Below are 23690 nucleotides of genomic sequence, written 5' to 3'. Positions count from 1 at the left end.
TCTGGCAACCACAGCTGCCGGTTTTTTACCGGAAATTTTACGGAAATTTTTTTACAGTGCGAATATTCAAGATGTCTACAAGATTTAGTATAATTTAAAACAGGTTAGAAAACACATTGGTAACAGGTTGCCTACATATTTGATAGCAGTGGATTACATTATCTGGATGAATAGATTTTTTGAGATGCTGTAAAGGTACCATGAAGTGAACCAAGCTGGTAAATTGAGCTGTGTGTCAGAGGAGATAGGACCTCCCATGATGATGTTAGTAATTTATCGCCAAGCCGAATTATGATGTGCTTAAAATGGAAATTTTAATGTTCTGACAGCAGGAAATTAAATAGGGCCATGGTTAAATACACCCTCATGACCTCATTAGGAGTTCTGCTGTATCTCCATGGCAATCCCGACTGGGTCTTGCGGGGGGAACTCCTTAACTTGTCGCCGGTACTCCAGGAAGGTGCAGGCCTTAGTGGCAATGGCAACAACGTTCTTCCCTATGAAGATGGTCGAGACTCTGCTGTCTTGGAACAGCACCATATTGACACCTCTGATGAGGATGGTGACAATATTGATGGTCACCAAGCTGAGGACTGGGTAGAGCATCATCTTCTGAGGTGACACATGCTCACCCTGCACGCTGATCTCACTCAGAGAAACGCAAGGCAGGATAAGCAACAGGATGTAGCAGTAGAAGAACATCAGACCCTCGGCCCAGATGGGCAGACCTGTCCTTTGTGGCTCCCAAAGGTTAGCCTGAATGTCCAGGACATCCAGAAGGTCAAGTGCCACCCAAAAGAGTCGACCCCGCATGTCCTCCTTCTTCCGGAAGGTTCTTACATACTCCATACTGTCGAGCGCGACCAGGACGAGGTAGAGTCCAGGTACGCAAACCGATAGCAACAAAGTCAGTGCCTTCCGAGCTACTGTCTCCAGACTTTTACGGTCAGCTTTGTAGTTCTGGAAGACAAAGTACAGCTTGATCTCCAGAACAAATATATAGAGAAACCAGAGGATCATGGCGTAGCCACGCTTCGCAGTCCTCACCTCAGCACCAACCCACACCGCCACGTATCGCAGGACTATAAGAAAGCAAATATCTCCAACCAAAACGATAATGCAGATCCCAATTTTGCGTGGGCCCTGGTTCTGCTCCACAAGGTAGGCATCCATGAAGGCCATGCTGGTCATGATCACAATGGTGGTTAAACACACATGCCGCTTGTCAGGTGGTGGCAGAACCATGGTGCTGTCTGTTTATCAAAGTAAAAAATGAACAAATCGTATCCTTCAAAAATAGCAAGGTTAGTTCATGGTGTGCAAACTGTTGTCCATTGATGCTGGTGACTGAGGAGCCCGTTCAGCAAAGCTCCACACAGTCCAATGGCCGCTCTTTACCGCATTTCGAGCTTCACATGGCCTCCACACTAGTTTCGTATGTCAATATCTCTTTGATTCGACGTGACCGTGATATATCTGTATGTTTATCCACTGCTGAGCCAGATTGTGTCAACTTCCTGACCTTACCGACATGGGCCTGCTTGTCTGTGTCAGCTGACCCATATAAACAGCATGGCTGGATTCTGTGCTGGTCTCTTGTCGCTGTCTCTTACTCCTGCATCGGAGCTGAGCGTACTGTCAGTCGTGAAGACGGAATGGGTGGTCACAGCTCTCTTTCTGCTCTGCCTGCTTTGAGCGCCTGTGAATTAAAGAAAGAAAAATGAGTTCTCTTCAGAGAATGTTCCAGCTGATGAAGCTTTAAAACAAAACACTAGGGGTCACTGTGGTAATTTAGCACAATCAGATGTAACTAACCATCCCACGAGTCCTTGGGTTCATTTCACCTTCCTCTAAAGCCTTTTATGTTGACTAGGCTTTAGCTGTTTTGAAGGACACTGAATTTTTCATGTTTAAATATCCAAAAAGGAATACTTTTTGTGTGTAAAAGTAAGCATTCAGTCACTTATAGTGCATAGAGCTGGTGAGCTGGTGCAATGTAGCCTGAATTATGATCTCAGGCTATTTTTTTCCCTTACTTCATTCCTCAAGTTCTCACTTTTGAATACTTTAAAGGGGTCATATGATGCTATTTTAAAGATCATTATTTTGAGTATCTGGTGTAACAATATGTTGAAATGCTTTAATGTTCAAAAAACACATTATTTTTCAAATACTGTACATTATTGTAGTTCCTCTATGCCCCGCCTCTCTCAAACGCGTAGTTTTCTACAAAGCCCTTCCTTCCGACAAGCACGGTCTGCTCTGATTGGCCAGCTGACCCAGTGCATTGTGATTGGCTGAACACCACAGCATGCGTCGGAAATGTAACGGCGTGTTTGAATGAGTCGTTTTAGTCCGGTCTGGATCAGCCTTCTCTTTCAGATAGAATAAATCCTTTTGTGGGAGACTTTGAGCTTTGTAACCCTGCAGATCTTATACATGCACAAATAGCTACATAACACAGTAAAGAAAAGGAAAAATAGAAATCGCATCATATGACCCTTTTAAAAATGGAAAATTCCTCTTTTATTTGTATGGGTTCTATAAGCAAGACCTCGCTATGCAGCAGTATCCATACTTAGGCATGAGAGTGTCAGCTGCTAGAATATAATTCCCTAATATTCCTATGAGTTCTGAGTCACCAGCTTCCATAGCAACGGTTTCTATTGAGAGAGTGATAATAAGTGATGATGAGTCTAACGCAGCAGGGAACCCTCGGATTTCTGGAAAGCGAGATATTACTGGATGTGCGACAGGCAGAGGGTGTGCACTGACTCTGATATCTAGGTGTGATGTGACTTGACGTGAATGACAATAATAAAAAAAAAGATTTTCAGCTGATTCTTTGCAAGTTTTGGTATGCACAGTAGGCACGAAGAGTGTAAAAGAAATGCATAGCATTGAAATGCTGGCATCTAAAATAAAGAAAATCTTCAGACTGCACTGTGTTCACAGTCAATCTGGATGTTAATCTGGATGTTATCGTGACTAGATTTCCTCTTCAGCTGGAATATTAGGGAACAACACATACATTTGATCAAGAGATTAGCGTTGATCTACTGTCTGTTGTATGAAACTCCAATCACAGCAACATTTCGCACACCACTCGGACAGCAGACCTTCACATTCTCCTATTGCTAGTTAGTTCACATCAATGCTGCTCATGTTTGATATATATGGAAGCAAACATTGAGACTATTTGCTCACACATCTTCTCAAGTGATTGATTTCTATCTCAAAGAGATAGCAATCTTACACAATAAATCAGTACACTGAGAGAAATACATGGAGAACTAATGGATGTTGAAGAGAAATATGGAGCGCATGTGGCAGTATATCTTGCATTGTGTATTCTGCTGTTTCCGCAATCATAATTTTACCTGCATTTATCAATGCTTTTAGCTTTGGATAGGAATTCTGGCTCTATTCAGTGTAAATTGTGCAATAGATCAATACCACTTCTGAAACATTATGTAAAGCAGGGATGGGACCTGATGGACCTGTGCAGATAAATTGCCTTGTGAGACATTACTGAGTGACCCCAGTTTAAATCATGTTACCTTTTCTAATTCCACAAATAAATAAATAAAACATTAATATTACAAAGTATCAACTGTCTTGTTTCTGACATGTGCAGTAACTTAATTTGTCTGTTCTTTCAATATGACTGCTCTGTTAAACTCCTCAGAACAGAATTTGGTTATGCATTGTGCCTCTACATTGCTTCCGGCCTCCTTCTTCTCCCTTTATTTTCTATTCTAGTGCACAGATTTTCATTTCTGACAACATGACTCTCTGACCTCGTGAACTTCGCTCATCTGTTCAGTTTCAGAACGTGCAGCTGAGCGGAAGATTGAACTATTTACTTTCGAGAGAGGGTGGAGGGAACCACAGATTGAGACTTGATTTGCGGATTATTTTTTATGTATTTTGCTTCAATAGTTTAAACGTGTACACATATACATATGAATAAGGTAGCCTATTCATGTTAAATCTCTTTTAATATGACATTCTGTTTTTTATATGATTTTCATTTATTTTCCCACTTTTTTCATTCTTAATTTAGGAAACGATAAAACTCTAATTTGCTCCATTTGCTGTAATTTAAATCTATGTTTTAAGTACTTTTCTGTTTGATTTGATCTAATTCAGTTTCTATCCTAGGGCTCTGTAAGAAGTCTGTTTCTGCCTAAGAGTAAAAAAAAGGTAATAAAAAAAGGTAATTTTGAGATAAGTGAAGTTGTGAAATATAAAGTCGAACTGGGAGACATAAATTTGCAATTACAAGAAAAAAAGTTGCAACTTTGAGAAATAAGGTCGCTATGTGAAATATAAAGTCGCAATTATTAAAAACAAAGTCACAATTGTGAAATATAAAGTCAAATTGCAAGGGATATTAAGGAGTATAAAGAATGCAACAATAACAACAACTATTTATTGTCATCTAATGGTAGTTCAGAGTTTTTGGTAGAAGATCTGGATTTTCCATAGCCGGTCTTGCTTCTCAAGCACATCCACACACATTCCTCTCCCAATGTACTGTACTGTAAGTGAAGAGAGCAATGGAGTGAGAGCATTAAATCAAGAGTTTAATTAAAGTGGCAAAACACATGGGAGCAAATAAGTGTCTGGAGTAGTAGAGAGCGAGCTCATCAGCCCAGTCAATACACAACATGAGGAATATTTCCCTCCTGTGAAGCAGAAAAACCTTAGACACTCACAGGAGCCCATAAGGCAAAGCATTACAGGCAGTGCTCTATGTTTGCTAATGGCTTCAAAATGCAACACAGTTGCACAGAACATAAATTGCACATGAATTTGCTGCATTGCAGCTCCAACCCGTATAAATAACAAATGAAATCTCTATAATATCTCAGTTGTTTCTCTTAGACAGCAAGGGGAATAAATGATGCACAATTGATGACATTTCTGGTTCTCAGACGTGTCTTCTGAGAAAAAAGACCAGAGTGATCTCACATATGTCTTCACTATTTTCAGAAGATCTCAAAATCTTTATCAAACAAATCAAGATAAGTTTGCAGAGATTTCAGTTCTAAAGTCTTTAAGTTATTCTGTTTTCATTTTTTTTTTCTTTTAGGAGAATTGTAGGAGAAAAATCTGAGACAAGTTAATAAATAAATAAAATAAAATAAAGCAAGCTATCTAATTAAAGGTCCCATATTGTCAAAACAGAAATTTCCTGGCTTTTTTCACGATAACTGAGGTCTAGGGGCTATTTAACTACCATATAAGTTTCAAAACAGTCAGTCCACAGTAAATGCACATATCCTGCATAAAGTAGCAGTGATTTTTCACGAACCGTTGTGACTTCTGTAAAAAGTTGACGTCAGAACTACACAGTCACCGCCTTCAGTCACCACCCCGAGCACCGCCCACCGTCCCACTCACCTTTTGCCAAACACCCAGACAACATCGCATCCATGCTATTACTGAGCAACAACAACACGGGAACATGTCGAAAAGGTTCATTATTTCATACACGACATAATCGTGCAAGAAACATAGACATATGGCAAGAAATCTGTAGACGCGCCCATAACAACAAAAGACAATACTTTATTGAACCTTTTCTGATAAGAAGTGTGCGCTGCAAACGCGAGCATTTTTGACGATCGTTTCTGTCCAGTCTGCTCGTTTTATCGCGTTTAACCACAGCTGTCGTCGGTTTTTTGTCTGGCAGTGGCAGCAGATATGCGATCAAATTTCTAATTTGAGGCTGTATTACGTCGATTCTGGCACCCAACATCACAACAAGATGATATTTTAAGCTCCTTATGTAGCCGAATCTGTGCTGGTTTAGATGGGCCGCCTCCAGTTTCCCCTTTGTTTTGCTGCCTCCAGCTAGCGCTGTGACGTCGGCTGACCCTAGTTACCTGTGGTTGGCCTGGCCGTGCGTCACTCAGAAAACAACAGGCCAATCAGAAGAGAGGCTCATGAATATTAATTAGACAGGCCAAAATCGACCTGTTCTCAGCAGAGCTCCTGAGAGAGGAGTTGTAAAAATATATTGAGATGGTTTTTGGTACTTATACCGCAAATATATATTCTTAAGGACATCAAGACTTAAACTAAAACTCCAGAAAGGTGTAAAATATGTGACCTTTAAAGACATTGAAGTCTATAGTCTATTGAGATTTTTTGCACTGTGACATTATTTTCATGACAATTAAGTGCATTTTCCCTCCAAATTCTCATTACTGTAATTTTCATTTTGTTGCATAAAATGTTTATTTCTTTAAAGGAAATTTAGGAGAAACATCTGAAATAAAATAAAATAAAATAAAGCATGCTATCTAATTAAAGACATTTAAGTCTATTTTATAGTCTACTGAGAATTTTTGAATTGTGACATTATTTTCATGAAAATTAAGTGAATTTTCCCTCTAAATTCTCATTACCATGATTCTCATTTTGTTCAAAGGGAATTTAGGAGAAACATCTGAGACGAAACAAAAAACAAAACAAAATAAATAAAATTAAATTAAATGAATAAATTAATACATTTGTATAAAATTTATTCTCATGACAATTGCATTTTCCATCCACATTCTTATTACCATGATCAACCAAAAAAATAATAATAATAAAATAAAATGAAAAATAGAGGGAGAGAGAGCTATTATTTAACAGATAAAGTAAATAGGTCATGACAGGCCCATCACTTTCAAACCAAGCTTTCTAGCATCTTCTCTAGTTGTTTACATCTCTGATTCCCAGGCTGACACAGATCTAGCGACTTCCAAACAAGCTTAGCAGAGAAAGCATGGACAAAGCTTATTAAACTGTTTAAACATGGGGTGATTTGCATTCCGCATCGAGCAGGAGACACTTTATTAATTTTCAATGAGCACACAACAAACTTTCCCGAAAGATATTTTCGAAAGTAAGTTTTAAAGATGTTTAATATTTCATTTCTAATACATACTTAACAAATAGAAAAACAAAGTAGTATATTTAAAAGCCGACAGAAGCCTGTGGCTCTGTCACACATTCGCTGACAGCTCAGCAAGTAGTGAGGGGCCGGATATACTGTATATATACTGCACAGAAGTTGCTGTGTTGCTGTGGTAACAGGCATCCGTCAGTCCAAGACCCCCAATAAAAGAAAACAATAATGAGTGTGACTCTTATTTCCGCTCAGTAATGAAAAATAAAAAAGAGCCTCTGTGCTCCAACTTGCCTTGAAGTGGAGGATTTCGTGCTCTTTCTCTCTTTTCATCTTGGTGTTATTACAGCAAAAGACTCTGAGATCAGAAGGACCCTAGTTTTCTAAAGCCATTTCTGTGGACACACATGGATATATGGCCTGGTATTGCAAAACATAAACACAGACTGCTGTTTGAACATTCCCAGCGCATTTGTGTTTTCTGTGAAAATGCCGCATCTTCTCTGTGAGTATAAAAAGAGAGTCAACTAATCATTATATGAATCGATTCAACAGTCAGTTATTCTTATAAAAAGTGATTCAGCCATCAATTATTCTAACAGAAATTGATTCAGCACTCAGTATTTCTTATAGGAAATGAATCCACCGTTAATTCTTATAGATTTGATGCGAATGCGACTTCTGTCACATAGGAACTGAGCTTGTCCTTGTATCTCCTGGCCTTCATCTGGTCCGTCATCCCTCAGCCCTCATGAGCCAGGTCTCTCATCCTCCTCCATCTCTTTGGAGTCCTCTCCAGGGCTGTTTCATACTCTCTTTCAACTCTCCTACTCATTGATTGACCTCTCTCCCTCTTTCCACTGCATTCCTCCCCCTCATTCACTTAATTAAACCGGCGAGTGTCTGAAAATCTGAGAGGGGCTTTGTAAGGTAATGAATGAGCATGCATTCTGCTCTAGTCGGGTGAATCTCACAAAAACAAGTCCAGGGGCCTCATGTATAAAACTTTACGTACATATATTTTAGAATGTTTATAGCCTATATTTTTATGGAAAGAGATATGGCTTATTTCTTTTGCAGTGTAAATAGCTGTCTGACTCACCGCGTCAATAACAAAACATTTTGAAAATAAAATGCGCATATCTTACAGTTTCCTTCAAATTCTATCTTTTAAATATGGTGTTTGTCACAATATTGGGAAGAGCATGAAAGGGGTTATCATTAGGCTACACCTGTGAACAGAGGTTCTACTGTCATCAGACCAATGGACTGTTTGATCAACGAGCGCATCCTTATGTCTGTCCTTACCGTGCAAAAGTATTTTCTCAGAACATGAGTTTTGCTATTTAGAACACAATTTAAAGCGGAATTGTCATGCGCCAAGCAATCCTCGCTGTGATTAAAACATTAAATCGCATACCACAGGAAAATTGTTCGAAAGCAGCACATCCACTGCAAATATTTCTGTTTATATGTTGTAAATTCTGCATAATAATTTCATGAAATTTCAGTGCTTAACTTCATTATTCAGTGTGTCATATTTAATCTAAACGTGTATGTCAAATGTAAAACAGACTTTAAAATAATTCTGTTTGCTTCCTTATTTCGCTCCCTCCAGTAAAAGAGTGCGTACACATAGTCTAGACTCTAGACTCTAGAGTGTCTGTACGGTGCACACATATTTACGCCTAGTTTTTTTTTTTTATAAATCCCGATATGTGCGTGGAAAATTGCGTACGCACAAAATGGGCATGGAAATGTGCGTACGCAATTTTCCAATTTTCCAGCAACGCTTATACATCAGGCCCCAGGTCACATTTCACATCAAAAACAAAACAACAGGATGTTATATTTGCTTATTAAGAAAATTAGGCCTATTTTATTTTTGCTTATTTTATTTTATAACATTATTTTCATTTAAAAGCCCCCACAAAATCATATTGGCCATCATTTTCATATCATTACCATAATGCATATGTATTATTGATTTTTTCCCCAGGATTTACATTCTTGTTATTATATTTATAATATATACTTTTAAATTTTTTACATATAAATTGTGTTAAGTCATTTAATCTGCATAAATTAAAGGCGGTAAAACAAATACTAAGATGTCGAGAGGACAACCGGCAATGTTTCAAGAAAGCATATTTTCATGCATAAACCCAGTTTTACTCTGAAAAATTTTGTAAATATGTGTAAAATATTATCCAGTAAAATATTTACTTTTAGCTGACAAGCTGACATTTTGTATCTTATCTGTCATTATTTAAATTTATTTTCCTTTTTTTTCCCCCTGGCAGTCCCTGGACCCCTTTATACTTTAAAAAATATATTTTTTAATAATAATAATAATTTTACATCATTCTTATTCTTGTTACTTTTAAAAATAACTATTAAAACTACTTTAAAAATATTTCCAATAATAATTATTATATGTTGCTTCTTTTTCTCCTTCTTCTTTTTATTCTTATTAAATCTGGAAAACTGCCCAGGGAAACCAGCTTAAATAACATGAAAATAATGTCAAAATGTATAAAAAATCTTACTGGCTTTTATTTTTTTCAAGTAAACCGTATTTCTTGTTTCTTTCTTTTTGATATTGAGGATGAAATATGTCCCAGACATATTCTTGACATTGGTTTCCTCTGTAATTCCCCCCCATGTGACCGTGTACGTATCATTGGCACAGTGAATGGACTCTGTGAGTAGGTCAGTCAGGAACAGACAGGACCGGAGGGGAGGAAACAGAGCTCAGCAGAATCAGATAGCGAGCTTGACGGCCTGAAGGCCTCTCCAGTAATCATATCAACATGTTCATCCAGCCTGGCAGCTGCAATGAGCAAGAGCTCCCTGTGGAGCTATCTCAGCAAGAGCAGTCTGAGCTCAGCAACACAGACTCATAACGCTGTCTTGTCTCTGCCCAGAGACAGGCCAAGACCCATCCTTTAAGACAAAGAGGCCACATGCACTTCCCAAATGAGGAAGCAAACCCCCTCTATGGGTTTGGGCTATATTAGTGCAATGTCAGTTCATGTTCCATTTGATGTTTACCCGCTTTCCGAGTTAAAGCCCATGGAACAGTATTTACTCTATCAACAAACAAGCAATGCTACATTTTGCATGCTATTTAAAGTGAATCACATCAAAGTCCTTTAAATTATATGCATTTCTAAACATTTTTTACTTTCCCTCAAAAATAGTAACTACAATAATAGAGTAAAAAGCATATTTAGATGTTATTCTTACTACTGGCTTATTATTTATAGTCACCTTCTTTTTGGACCATTAGTCAACAATCCCCAGTCAACACCACAGCTATAAGAATTATTGCAAAAATTACAGCTTTAATTTAACCCAGCTGAGGTGCAGCTAAAAAATCTAATCATTTTGTACAGGTATCATTTTCTTATATTTTTTAAAAAAGAACAGGATGGCAAAACTGAATTTTCAGCAGCCATTACTCCAGTCTTCAGTGTCACATGATTCTAATATGAATGTTGAAAACAGTTTTATGCAGCTTAATATTTTTGCGGAAACCGTGATTTTTCAGGATTCTTTGATGCACATAAAGTCCAAAAGAGCAGCATTTTTGGAAATTGAAATATTTTGTAACATTATAAATGTCTTTACTGTTACTGTTGATGTTGCTTTCTTTAAAAATAAAAAATTCGGGCATGTAGACGCTGCAAAATTTTGGGAGTAACTGTTTGTACAGAACAAGATCAATCACACATCAATTTGTGTACAAGGCCAAAGAAAAATCAAAAGAGTGACTCTTATGAGAGAGAAAAAGCAAAGACATGCCAACTGCCACCAAAAGCCGGATACATATGATATTTTGAGCTCAACTACTGCGTAGTAGCACAAGAAGAAAACGCAGCTGTTCTCAGATCAGTGAGTTTCCGACTTGGCACAGAGTGCCTAGAGCTTTCAATATTTTGCACATTGAAACACAGAAGAGTGCAAAAGAGAGTACATTACTTCTGTCGGGGATATGCCCCAAGCACTACTTCTGCTTCGCTCTTTCTGCCGTGACCTCGCTCATTCTGTCCTTTAAATGCCTCACTTCCACTTGTCTCACTTCCTCTCGTCTCTGTGGCTGCGCTCAGAGCTGCTTTATCCCTATGAAGCATGCAGTAACAGGATCTGTGATGACTGGTTCTGAGAGGGGGACCCTTAGGGGTGCTGCTTACTATTGTTGCATGTTCAAAGCCCTCTCAACAGCCTAGAAACAGCCGACGTGATGCCATGTTGAATCCCTTTCCATGCTTTAACCACCAAACGCTTGTCATCTGCCTAAATAATCAAAGTAAGACCTCCCCGGGTGCCGGCCAGAGCTGTCTGACAGCCTCCATGGTGCCTTAGGATGGTTGACCTTGCAGCATCTGCTGGAGCGGGGAAGAATGGGAAGGTATTGGGAAAGAGACGCACTGAGAGATGAGAAGACGATAGAAAGTCTGCATCAGCATATACTCTCAGCAGGAGCGGAGTGGTTGTGCAGAGTGTGCAAAGAAAACATACTTTACAACGCTCGGCCCTATTTTAACGATCTAAGCGCAAAGTCTAAAGCGCATGGCGCAGGTGCACTTAAGGCATGTCAGAGTCCACTTTTGCTAGTTTAACAACGAGAAAAACGGTCTAAAAGGGTTGTCCCTATTCTCTTAATGAGTAATGGGTGTGTTTTGGGCATAACGTGCAATAAACCAATCAGAGTCTCATCTCCCATTCCCTTTAAGAGCCAGTTGTGCTCGCGCCATGGCAAATTTTCTATTTACACGGCGGAATTTGCAAGTGCAAAGACAGATTGCATCTCCAGAGAGGAAATGAGCTGCTCCTGCGCGAGCAAATAGGTAGCCTAATTCTAATACATATCTAATGTCCATTATGACATGTAGGCATTTTTATGAGCATGTAATAAGAAGAGTGTTCGCGCATTGTGGACCCGCCTATACTAACGCACTCTTTAAATAACAAAAAAACTACTGCGCCATTGACTTTAGACCAGGTTTTAGTTGGTCAATGGCACAGTCTATTTCAGTTGCCTCAAAATAGCAATGCACCAACAATGCACCTGAACACACCTCGTTTTCAGACCAGCACGCCCATGAGCGCACAAACGGGCGCCAATGCATTTGCTATTTAAACAATGTGGCGTAGGACGTGAAAATGATAACTGCATCAGGCTGAAACTAGCAAAAAACACTTGCGTCGCGCCTGGTGCCGCATTGCGCCGGGTGTATGATAGAGCCCCTTGTGTTACACAGAAGGCAACAACCAGCACATGGATACTTGATAATACTTATTCATGTAAAACAGAAACTAGGCAAACAGTACTATTTTGGTTAATAAATTATGTTTCTAAGTGACTAGACTTCCCACAAACTTTAGTTTGCTGTCAGTAAGATTTTTGGTAACGCTTTAGATTACAACCCGCAATGTACTGCGTAAGTAAACAGAAATTACAGCATAACTTTTTTTGTAATTACAGTATACCTATTCAGTACCTCCGTGTAGAGATAAGGGAACAATATGCAAAGTTTGGGGAATAAAGGAGTAATAATCTGTAAAATTACAAATTATTTCTACTGTAAGTATTTTGAAACTAAGGGGTACCTATTCTAATATTACGTGGTGATTATGACCTAACAACAATCTTATATTTGCAAGCGATTTAACAAATACATACACTGTGTACTTTTTTATAGCCAACACATATGAAACACGCTGGTAATTGTTTCAATCCAGACGCTCGGTTGAGACTGTTGGGTTAGGAAGCTGGCTTGATTTGACCCAATTTGGGTTGATATCAGTAATAAGTAACCCGACGTTGCTGGGTTATGAATGTGGAGGACGTGAATGAGAGCATGCAGCAAATCACGTGAGTTGAAACGTGAACGGTTCTGTGTGCGACAAAATCTGTGACTGCGGTGCTTAAGACGGGAACATGTGTGGAAAATAGGAAAAAACTAATCGAAGCGCAGACGAGGGACAACTTTGAAACTGTCTGGAGTGTGTTCCTTTAAAACTGCAGCAGTGAATGTGGTGAGCGCGAACTGGAAACAGCTGGAATGGCGCATGAGACGAGTCTATCCGTGTTTGCGGCGCTCATGACAGGAATATGTGTAGAAAATACAAGAAAACTAATCGACACGAAGAGGAGAGAGATTTTTGAAACTGACTGGAATGTGTTCTTTTAAAACTGGAGGGTTTTGTCCGAGTATGTTCTCACAACATTGAGCAGCGACTGATGAACAGTAAAACCGGGAACTGAACTAACATTAATGTTAGTCAAAATGGTGCTTGAGGACGTGGATCAAAACGGTAATGGACTTAAACACAGAACAAGTGTATATTTGCACAGTAATTACAGAGAAAAATATTGCACTAGTTTTAATTTAATTGTTCGATGGCCAAATTAAACCCTCTACTTTTTTTTTTTTGCTATAAAAACACCACAGTATACATCCACTGAAATACAAATGTTGTATCATGTATTTTTTCTGGAAAGAGGTAAACTTGTTTTAAGCTGCATTGAACACTGATGGTATATCATGCAAAGTTATTTGGTGATATTGGTGTTGAGAATAATATTAGAATAGGTACCTCTTAGTTTCAAAATACTTACAGTATAAATGATTTTTATAATGATTTTACAGGTTGTTACCCCTTTATTCCCCAAACATCGCATATTATTCCCTTATACCTACACGGAGGTACTGAATAGGTACACAGTACACTATAATTACAAAAAAGTTACGCTGTAACTTTAGTTTACTTACGCAGTCTTTGCAGGTTGCATATCTGGTTGTTACCCCCTTATTACCCAAAAATAACACATTGTTCCCTTACACGTACGTTCTTTATAAGTACACTATAATTACAGAAACGTACACCGTAAATTCAGTATACTTAGTTGCGGGTTGTAATCTAAAGCGTTACCAGATTTTACCAAATGCACGAAGAAGATGAAGATGAATGCAAATAGTCTTTAATAAATCCACACAAGGGTAAATCCAGGACAGAACAGGCAGGAGACACACGTATACGGACGTAGTAAACCGGACAGCAAATGGTGAACAGAACACAACTTAAGTAGGTTGGCAAATGAAGATAATAGACACACCTGAACCAAATGACATAATGAACCGGAGACAGAAACTAGGTCACACAGAGTACATGGGGAAAGAAAACACAACAAACAGTCCAGGGGTGTGACACTAATTGAATCTAATTGTTTGTTTTCTAATTGCTACACAGGCCTAGACCACAGTCATATGTATGAATCAGAATATCATAGAGATTTAGGAATGGCCTTTTTGACTTAGTAACCACCTATTAGCAACCATATAGCAAGCCCTAAAGCATTTGGCATCATTACGGTGCAGCACTCCAAAAAAGTTCAAATTTAGTTGAATAAGTGCACTGCAGCTGTATATAGACAAGAATCAAAGCTTCAGCATCACAAGACAGGTTTAATTAACTAAAATTACTTTAAATCCCAAAGGCAGTCTCTAAAAGCAATATCAGACGAAGACATTTCACACCATTTAACCAAAACAAAGGGTTTGTCATTTTTTAAAAATAGAAACAGAAAATTTCCCTTTTTATAACAATTATTCGCAAAGTACTTGACACTTTCTACATGGAAATGTAAAGAGTCATCAAGTTTGAATGCAGCCCTGCAAAATAACGGCTTCCAGTGACAGCTTTTGAGTCCATGGAGAGCTTTTGTCAAAAACAGCTGTTTTCCTTCTCAACTTAGCATTTACCCCTTAACCTATTGATTTGTCTCTTTGAACACTGCCATTTCATTTCACTGGAAGTGGAAACACCAATCACAAGCACCTCTGTTAATAAGCTGCCTTCTTGCTGTGTGCTACTCTGTGAAAAAGGAAAAATAAATATCAAGGAAAGCATATATAGGGGTTGCGTTTTCTTTGGTTCACAAAAACTTTGGTTCAGATTCTTATTCTAAAGTAGAATCTCGTGGCATATAAAGATCAGGCTACTTTCACAGTGAAAGATGTAAACCTTTATTTAATTCTCAGATTTTCAGGACACTTCCTTTTAAGTACTATAGCTGTCCTACTTTGTTCTTATCTCCCTTCTGTCTGATATTTTTCTCTACTTCTTTCCTTTGCAAATTGTTCTTCTTGACACTCCACTCGACTAATCCTAACATCACTTCATTGTTACAAAGTATTCTCAGGTCATTCCTTGCCCAATCTGTATCTCTCTCACGTATAAAATCTCTTTTGTTTTCAGCTTTTAAAGTCTCCTAAACCAGGGGTTTTGAAACTTTAATGCCAACCAGGGGCCCATATTTTGATACTCTTTTAATACTGTTTTGGATACATAAATCTTTACCTGCAGTACAGAGTAGTTCAGTACAGAGTGTTTACTATTTCATTTACTATTTCGTTGTGAAAAACCACTGCAAATGATCCAGTGTGTGAGTGAAATGTCCTAATGAATCAAACTGAATCACAAACAATTTTAGACCTTTTTGCAAACCCGCTGACTGATTAGTTTAAAAGAGTGATTTATTTGCATCTGATTCTAAACAGATGACCAAAAAAAAACAAAAACATATGACCTGATTGCTGAAATATTGTGTGAAAAAAATTATTCTCAAGTTGGCATACAGTAACTGACATTTAACATTTTACTGGGGCACAGCAGTATTTTGATCAGGCTTTTGACCCAGGAAAAATGGTCTAGCGACGCCCATGACGACAACAACCACCAAATATGTTTATCCCCTTGTGAGGGACCCCCATCTTAGAATATAAAGAAAGATTTCATGTAAATTAATTTATACTGCGTGGAAAAAAAATATTAAATGTGATATTGTATTCTTTGTAAAGAAACACTACACGTCTGCACATGACGTCACCGTTTTCACAAATTCATGTTTTTGTTGTTTACATGAAAATGATAATGGCATGCTTTTCAAAAATGTGCACTTTGAAGCCCATTTTCAAAAGTTTGTGATTTCAGGCCCCCAAAAATTACATTGTCATATAAATAAACGGCAAAAACGCTTAACAAGCTTTCCATATTGTCAGCGCGCTATAGCGCCATTGTACTTTGGGCGTCCTGAGTTCGAGTCCCGGCTTGCGGGCCTTTTCTGATCTCACCCCCTCTCTCTCTCCCACTTCACTTTCTGTCTACTGACTGTCCTATCAAAATAAAGCAAATAAATGCCAAAAATATTTGTATATAATTTTTTTGTATTTAGTTTAAAACAGGGTCATGTAAATGCCCCCTAATGTAAAAATAAATAAATAAATAGTAAGAATGATTAAAGAGACTTGAAATGTACTGTTTTGACTTTTCTTTTCTCTCTCTCTCTTTTTTTTGGAGCTCAGCCTAGACATTCTGGTTAATAAAATGTGTTCCACAAAAGAATGAAAGTCATACATACAACATGAGGATGAGTAAATGATGATGGGATTTTCATTTTTAGATGAACTATTCCCTTAATAGCTGTATCTTGCCCAGAATAGTAAATCAAGCTCAAAATCACATACAGTGGAGAGGCTTCCTTACAACTTCATTCTGAGATATTAGAATAGATATTAGATATTAGAATGCAGAGCCTGTCTCACTGGCAGGATTTATCTTTTAATTTCTCAGCTGCATTGTTCCACTGTCTCAGTCATTCCCATGGGAATCTCAGCCACAGAATCAGGCAAAGGCAGGAGACAAGAGCCAGAAAGCTCTGTGCTTGCTATTTATGTCTTTCTGGTTGGAGATGACAGGGAGGCTTTAAACTGCAGAACTTTGGCAGGCTGGGCATTGGGAGTCTTCTCACGTCCATGAGATTCTTTATCTCAGCGTGACACAACTGTCCCCGGTGCTGTGCTAAGAAGGAGAAGAGAGTATCTCTTCCACTCTTGTGCCTCTTCTACTCTGTTCAAATGAGAGCTGGAGCTTTGAGCAACACAAGGTGTTTGCAGCACAACAGCTTAGACACCTTAAACAGAGACGGAGGACTAGGACTGTCTAAAGCTGAAAGAGTAGAAACTGATATGGCCCACAGTGACTGAGCAAAATCCATGTGACCTTTTAGGGCCGCTGCTCAACTTAGGTTTCGACTGCAGTCTGGTTCACATTTACATTTCTTGCCGTAGGGTCTAATAAAAAGTGTTTTAATTATGTTCATGATATTTACCTAAGCAGGTGGCTAAGGATACAGAATTACTGCTTTAGGTGCATCATATTTTATTAAACCACATCAGGGCAAGTTATGTGTAATGACACTAAGAATTAATTATCAAAAGCCTAATGAATATAAGCACATACTTTTCTCAACCTGAAGTCGTGATATATGTGTATGACTTTCTTTTTTCAGTAGAACACAAAAGGAGATGTTTAAAAGAATGTTCATGCTGCTCTTTTCCTTACAATGTAAGTGAATGGGGACCGTGGGCTGTCAAGCTCTACAAGTGACAAAAAAAACAATAAAAGCATCATAAAAGTGGTCCATGTTACTCAAACATTGTATTTCAAGTCATCTGAAGCCATATGTGAGAAACAATCAGACATTTTCATTATTATTTACTAAAAATCTTGCTTGACCGCTGTAGTCACCATTCACTTTCATTGTATGGATATAAATCATTTCTGTTTGTGTTCAACAGAAGAAAGTCATGCTGGTTTCGAAACACACGAGGGCGAGTAAATGATAAAATTTTAATTTTTGGTTGACCTATCCCTTTAAGCATCATAATTTGTACTTGAATACAGGATCATAACCATGAAATTCCCCCAATATTCAGATAAGCAGATAATTTATTTTTTCGTAAAGTATTACATTTGTTATCCTCTAATGTTATGTTGGTCTCAGGTACACTTGTTAGTTTTGCAAAGAATTGGAGTAAATAAATATAAATTTTATATATACTGTATATTATATTATATTATATTATATTATATTAATTATATTATAAACATTGCAACCCAATTCGGTCACACTTTATTTTAAGGTCCAACTCTCACCATTAACAAACCATTAACTATGACTTTTGCCTCAATAAACTCCTAATTTGCTGCTTATTAATAATTAGTAAGGTAGTAGTTTAGGTACTGACTAGGATTAGGGATGTAGAATATGATCATGCAGAATTTGTGCTTTATAAGTACTAATAAACAGTCAATATGTTAATAATAGGCATGCTAATAAGCAACTAGTTAATAGTGAGAATTGGTCCCTATACTAAAGTGTTACCCCCATTTCCAGCATTTAGGAAAAAATAATTAAATTCATCTCAGTAAGCGTAGAAACAGACTCTTGGCTACACAAGCCTCGCCAATTTTATGCTTGCTACACTGAGAGGCAACAAATGGAACGACTTAGAGCTCCAAATCTGCTACAAAAGAGGCAGTAACCAGTGCAATGACACATTGTGGCACATAGATGTTATCTTTGCTGCCTCTGTCTCTCTCTGACTCACTTTATCTTTGCCTCTCCCTCTCCCTCTCTGATTCACTTCGGGCCCCACGCGCTCTTAAGCGCTTGCTGCTCTGAGACTCGGCGGTCTCTGCCCTTATGCTGCTGGAAGGGCTGCACTCTCCTGTCCAGGTAGATCAACAGAAACACCACACAGCCACGCTCCATTCAGGTGTAAAACTATAATAGCTATATTTTCGGTGACTCTGAAAGGACGACTCAGTATAGTGCTCAGCAAGACAAAGTGTCATGTTGAATTTTTATAGTAGAACAAAGTCAGTCTAGATGGAAGGAGTATTTCAGGCCACGTGGATTCCCAAGTTGATTTCACTGTCTGAAATTTCTAAGGAAGAAAGTGTTATGAACTGTCATCCAGCATCAGGGAAGAGAACCAAACCTGACTAATATATCTGTCACAGCAGAATATGTTCATTCACAGAGCACACGACACAAAGGCAAGTGTGAGCGGAGTCGCTATGAGCTTTTCAGCTCTAAAATAACATCTCGCACACTGAATGAACTCTATTTGCTTTACAACATTTGTCATGCGAAAGTATGTTGGCTACTGTACCACTGTCACAATGCCAGAGAACTAATAGATGACTAGGTTGTCATGGGAACTAATGTTCAGTTGGGACAATGAATTACTCTGCTAAAATTGGGCAGAGTGCATTTTTTGGGTTTAGACTAATACTATTGATTACAGTGCTTGCACAGCAGCACTGTATTGATATTCTTAGACATTCTGTTTTGGGATCTTTTTAAACCCCTAACCCTAAGTATTACACTTCTGCAATTAATTCAGCCCAAACCACTTTACATAGACATTGTTTCATCCGCTATGGGTACATTTGGCCCTGTGGACTTTTAGAAACTAAACTAGCTGAAAACTATATATAAAAAAATACTTTGCACTCTCACAGAAGAGTTGTGCACAACTGAGCATGCAAGCCCCTTAAAGTATATTCTATTGACCGTGAGCCTGGATGGACACATCTTGTGTATGCGCACCTCCTAGTGGACCATTTGTCTTTGAGTGCTTAAATTACTTGCATAAGTGCTGTCGATCTTCTTAGTAAATGCTTAATAGCTAATTTCATTACTAGCATTTTATGTATCCTTAATTCAAAGTAACATTTCTAGACTTTGTACAGAATTCTGGAATATTGTTTGGCATTCATGAACATTTCCACCACAGTGTAATTTCCACCAAATCTCAAATTGTGCATTGTGTTTAATAGTATTCTGCAGTAGAAATTACTGACTGGACACTGCAATGTCACGCATGTTTCAAAGTGACAAAGTTGTAAAAGGAATTCACCCCAAAATGAAAATTTTCAGAAAATGTACTCACCTATTGCTTTCTCCAGTGAAAAAGTCATCATCTGAATAAGGAGAGAAATTTGCACAGATCAAGCACCGTTTACATGTGAAAACAGTCCAAAATAGTTCTAAACAAATATGTTGGTAGATTTTGATGTGAGAGCACAATAGATATGGACTTTTTAAACTTTTAAAATGCCTTAGTAATGGACTTTTCACAGCTTTTCACTTCACAAGATGTCAGTTGATGCACTGGAGTTGTGTGGATTACATGTGGATTATTGTGATGGTTTTATCAGCTGTTTGGACTCTCATTCTGACGGCACCCATTCACTGCAGACGATCCATTGATGTAATACTACATTTTGCAAAATGTGCCCCAATGAACAAACAAACTCACCTACATCTTGAGTACATGTTCAGAAAACTTTCATTTTTGGGTGAACTATTTCATTAAGAGCAGATTTTAGGGTAATAATACAGCCAACCATCTGTATCAAAGCTGATGATATATAAAGTTCCACATACTTTCACATTACGCATTTGCTAATTTGTGATATTTAGACTGTTTATGTGCTTTTTATATAACATATATGGCATGCACTCTGCTTATAAATTCTGAACATAACTGTAGAATATTAAACATTTATCTCCTGTACTTCAGCACTACATAAACTGTTTATTGGAATTGTGTGGGTTTACTGTTGCCTTGGGAGCAACTCACCAAGTCACCTTTCTTCTAAGAAGAAGCTTATGTGGCAGATAAACTCAGTTCCGATTCTGCTATAGTTAACAGTGCACCGGAGGCATATGTGATAACGTAAGATCTCTAGAACAATCTAGAATGACAGCTACCCCTTAAAAGTTCCAGCATATTACAACACACACTCTAGAGCAATCCAACTATCTCTAATAAGCACAACCAGCCGTCTTAACCATCATTCCACAGCGCTGACGGACTGTGCATTCAGCATGCTGCCTCATGGGCACTGCTGCATTGTTTGATGCGAGAATCCAGGCCTCCTACAGATGCAAAAGGCCTCCTTCCAGCCAACCCCAATCAAATGCTTAACTTCACAAAATGGCCTTGCCAGCTGTCCGTGCTGACATTGTGTCAGTAATTAGTCAGCGGGGGGGTTTGGACTGGCAGGGAGGCAGTTAGCCTGTCTGCCTGCAAATGGAGGCGGTCATGTCACACTTATGAAACCCCGGGGGAGATTGGAAACATGCAGGTGGAACTTCCATGGCCTGCTGGCAGAAGGGTAAGAATGTACCAGTCATACCGACTAATGTCCTGATAATGGACAATGGAAGGGGTGTGACACTCTGAAAACCCAGTTCAGTTTTTATGCACAGGAAATGAGATAAAGTGCCTGCTTTGCCTGCAGCAATTCTGTGTGCCCTGATCAGATCAATAGGAGAGGTCACTTAAAGTCATCATGAAATTAACAGTATTTACTTTCATTTCTGGTCTAATTGTGAACAGATGATCTCTGCACATTATCTCAAAGAAAAAAATCATGTTTATTTTCATAATCTTTTGTCATAACCTTTTAACCTCACTACTCCAATAACCTAGATATGTTCTGGAATATAACAACCAATCTGCAAAATCCAATCAATTTCTGATGAAAAAAAAAATCACATCCCAACCCACTGTACTGTTTGTACTGTATGTTGGTTTCAATGCGTAGTTTTAACCTCACTACTCCAATAACTTGGATATGTTCTGGAATATAACAACCAATCTGCAAAATCCAATCAATTTCTGATGAAAAAAAAATCACATCCCAACCTACACAGCCCCCCCCCCAGGGGGATGCCAGAAATAATGTAAATGATTTGGGTTTGCCATTTTATAAGAGTTATTTCTTTCCCGCATAAATGTCTGTAAATCACTCTAGCAACTACTAATTTGTATGGGTTCACTGACTAAACGTCCAATGTGCCAGGCACAGATACATAATCACTGTAAAACAAATATTAATCAGATGACATATTTCTTTCTTTCAAAGACTCTATCACTCAGTAATGAAACTCTGACTGGAAGGGAATTATTAAGTGACAAAGCATAATCAACAAACATCGACCAACAGACAAGAAGAAAACGAAGACCTAAAAATTCAAGCATTCATAAAGGAGAGCAGTTCTAAGACAGGGATGTTGTCACAATATTGAAGAAGACCTAACTATAAGGTTTTGAGACTAAGTCCAATTACACAAATGTGTTTTTTCTTTTTCGGGTAATGTTTTTGTACTGTATGTTGGTTTCAATGCGTAGTTTAAAACATTGTAGAAGCAATATTTTTTGGCCAAAACAATGGTTTGATATTTTTTACGTGACCTATGTGTTCATTTACCTGTACCTTTTTCTTTTTCCTGTGCAGTAACAGTAGAATATGTTCAAGGGCGTTTTTGTAACTAAGACTATAAGGTATAACGTACAGTATGTGCGTGCCTATAAATAAAACCACCTTGTATTCAAGGCTGCCGATAATAGTGCATGCATGGTCAAGAGGTGAAAGGGTTCGAGGATCCCTCAGGTTGTTTATGTGTCACGTGGGGCGCCTCTTGGCTTACCTCAGAACACACTGCAGCGCGCGTGAAAAATGCCCGCGGGCTCTGAGCCAGTACTGTAAGTGGAAACGGATGGACGAGTCGTTTGTAAAAACCCTTTTAAACCCTTGGAGGTACGAGAATGATATTCAATCAATGAAAACAGAAGCAAACCTCACGGCCATTGTTTGAAAGGCTTAGAGAAATATTGCTCTCTTAATGAAGCTGTAGTGTGTGGAGACTGGCATCTCGAGCCAGTGGGTTTCCCTCATGGAAAGAATCGCGTTTTTGAATGAATCTTTCAAGCGAACGAATCGTGATCGCTTTCCTGCCTTCAAAAACGGACTCGGAGCACAAGTGAACATGCAAATTCGTTCGTGAACGAACGTAATGAACAAATAATCCAATTTGTGAACGAGGATCTGCTGAGAGGGGCATGTAGGTTGTTCAGTTAGAATAATGAGGAAAGTGATGTTAGAATGAATTTAATCTATTAATGACGGATGAGTTTACACAAATTAAATGTTATTATACAAATGTTAATGGTGTTATAGAAACAATTAATTTATTTAGGCTGCGTTGCCTTTATTGATTAACATTATGACCAGCAGGTTACAAAAAGGACGAAACCCCTATTTTGATGTCATTTGTGGGTACTGGACGCTCTTTCTGAAGTCTCACAGTAGACTCGATGTTTCGAGTGAACGATTCAATTTTGACAGGAAACCCTCCTTCATCCGAACAGACCGTTCAGCAGACTGTACCTCTGGCATCCGCTGTCCAAGGTGCTGATCCGCTCTGAGACGAGATAGATGTTTGGAGAGTGATTTAATCCGCACCAAGCGCGCGTTGATGGAAAACAAGAGATGTCGCCTCCAAAAGAAAAGCAATCCCTTGTCAAAACTAGTGAAACGCGTGTGCACCACACCACTGAGAGAGGAAATAGACACGCGCGTGCGGGCCGGTGCTAGTCAGTCCGATCCACGTTACTCTCTCCCTCTCTCTCTTTCTTTCTCGCTCGCCCTCTCTCTCCCTCTCTTGAATCAGTGATTCAGTCTCTTCCCTCACCCTCCCAGCAGAGATCATAATTTATTGCCAATTTGCTTATGTTGGGATACCGTCAGCCCACTGCCTTCCCCCTTTAGTGGACAATGCAAGGTCTAAATGAAACCCCCACCAATATTGTGTGTGCGCTACATCATGCACTGTAAAAATCATACTTTATAGCTGCTCAAAATCAATAAACGCAACGTTTAGAACGGAGCTTCAGATTAGCTACTTAAAAATAAATAATTTAAAATGAGTCACTGAGCATATCATATAAAAATATATATCTGAGTTAATTGGAATTAAAAGAACCAGCATGCTTACAGAGAGTTGGCAACTAAATATCAGTTTAATCTTTTAAATAACTGAAAATATTTATATTAAGTATCTCTAAAGTCG

At 38.4% G+C, this 23690-nt stretch overlaps 1 protein-coding gene across 2 annotated transcripts; it reads right to left on the bottom strand.

Annotated features, from left to right (window-relative positions):
- Window positions 1–375: 375 nt before the first annotated feature.
- LOC107752775 (transmembrane protein 121) lies at window positions 376–23240 on the bottom strand. Of its 2 annotated transcripts, XM_016568840.1 has the most exons (3): window positions 23009–23240; window positions 19720–19750; window positions 376–1699 (listed from the first exon to the last, which is right to left on the bottom strand). In XM_016568840.1, exon 3 carries the CDS (start codon window positions 1243–1245, stop codon window positions 376–378), a length of 870 nt encoding a protein of 289 aa, XP_016424326.1. In that variant the 5' UTR covers window positions 1246–1699; window positions 19720–19750; window positions 23009–23240. The 2 variants fall into 2 exon arrangements, with proteins under 2 accessions (XP_016424326.1, XP_016424325.1); XM_016568839.1 differs by lacking the exon at window positions 19720–19750.
- Window positions 23241–23690: the final 450 nt, after the last annotated feature.

Source organism: Sinocyclocheilus rhinocerous, unplaced genomic scaffold (assembly GCF_001515625.1).
Source record: "Sinocyclocheilus rhinocerous isolate Xijiao unplaced genomic scaffold, SAMN03320098_v1.1 scaffold61, whole genome shotgun sequence".
NCBI classification, from domain to species: domain Eukaryota; kingdom Metazoa; phylum Chordata; class Actinopteri; order Cypriniformes; family Cyprinidae; genus Sinocyclocheilus; species Sinocyclocheilus rhinocerous.
Note: the sequence above shows the minus strand (reverse complement) of the source record. Positions and strands in the feature narration are given on the sequence as shown.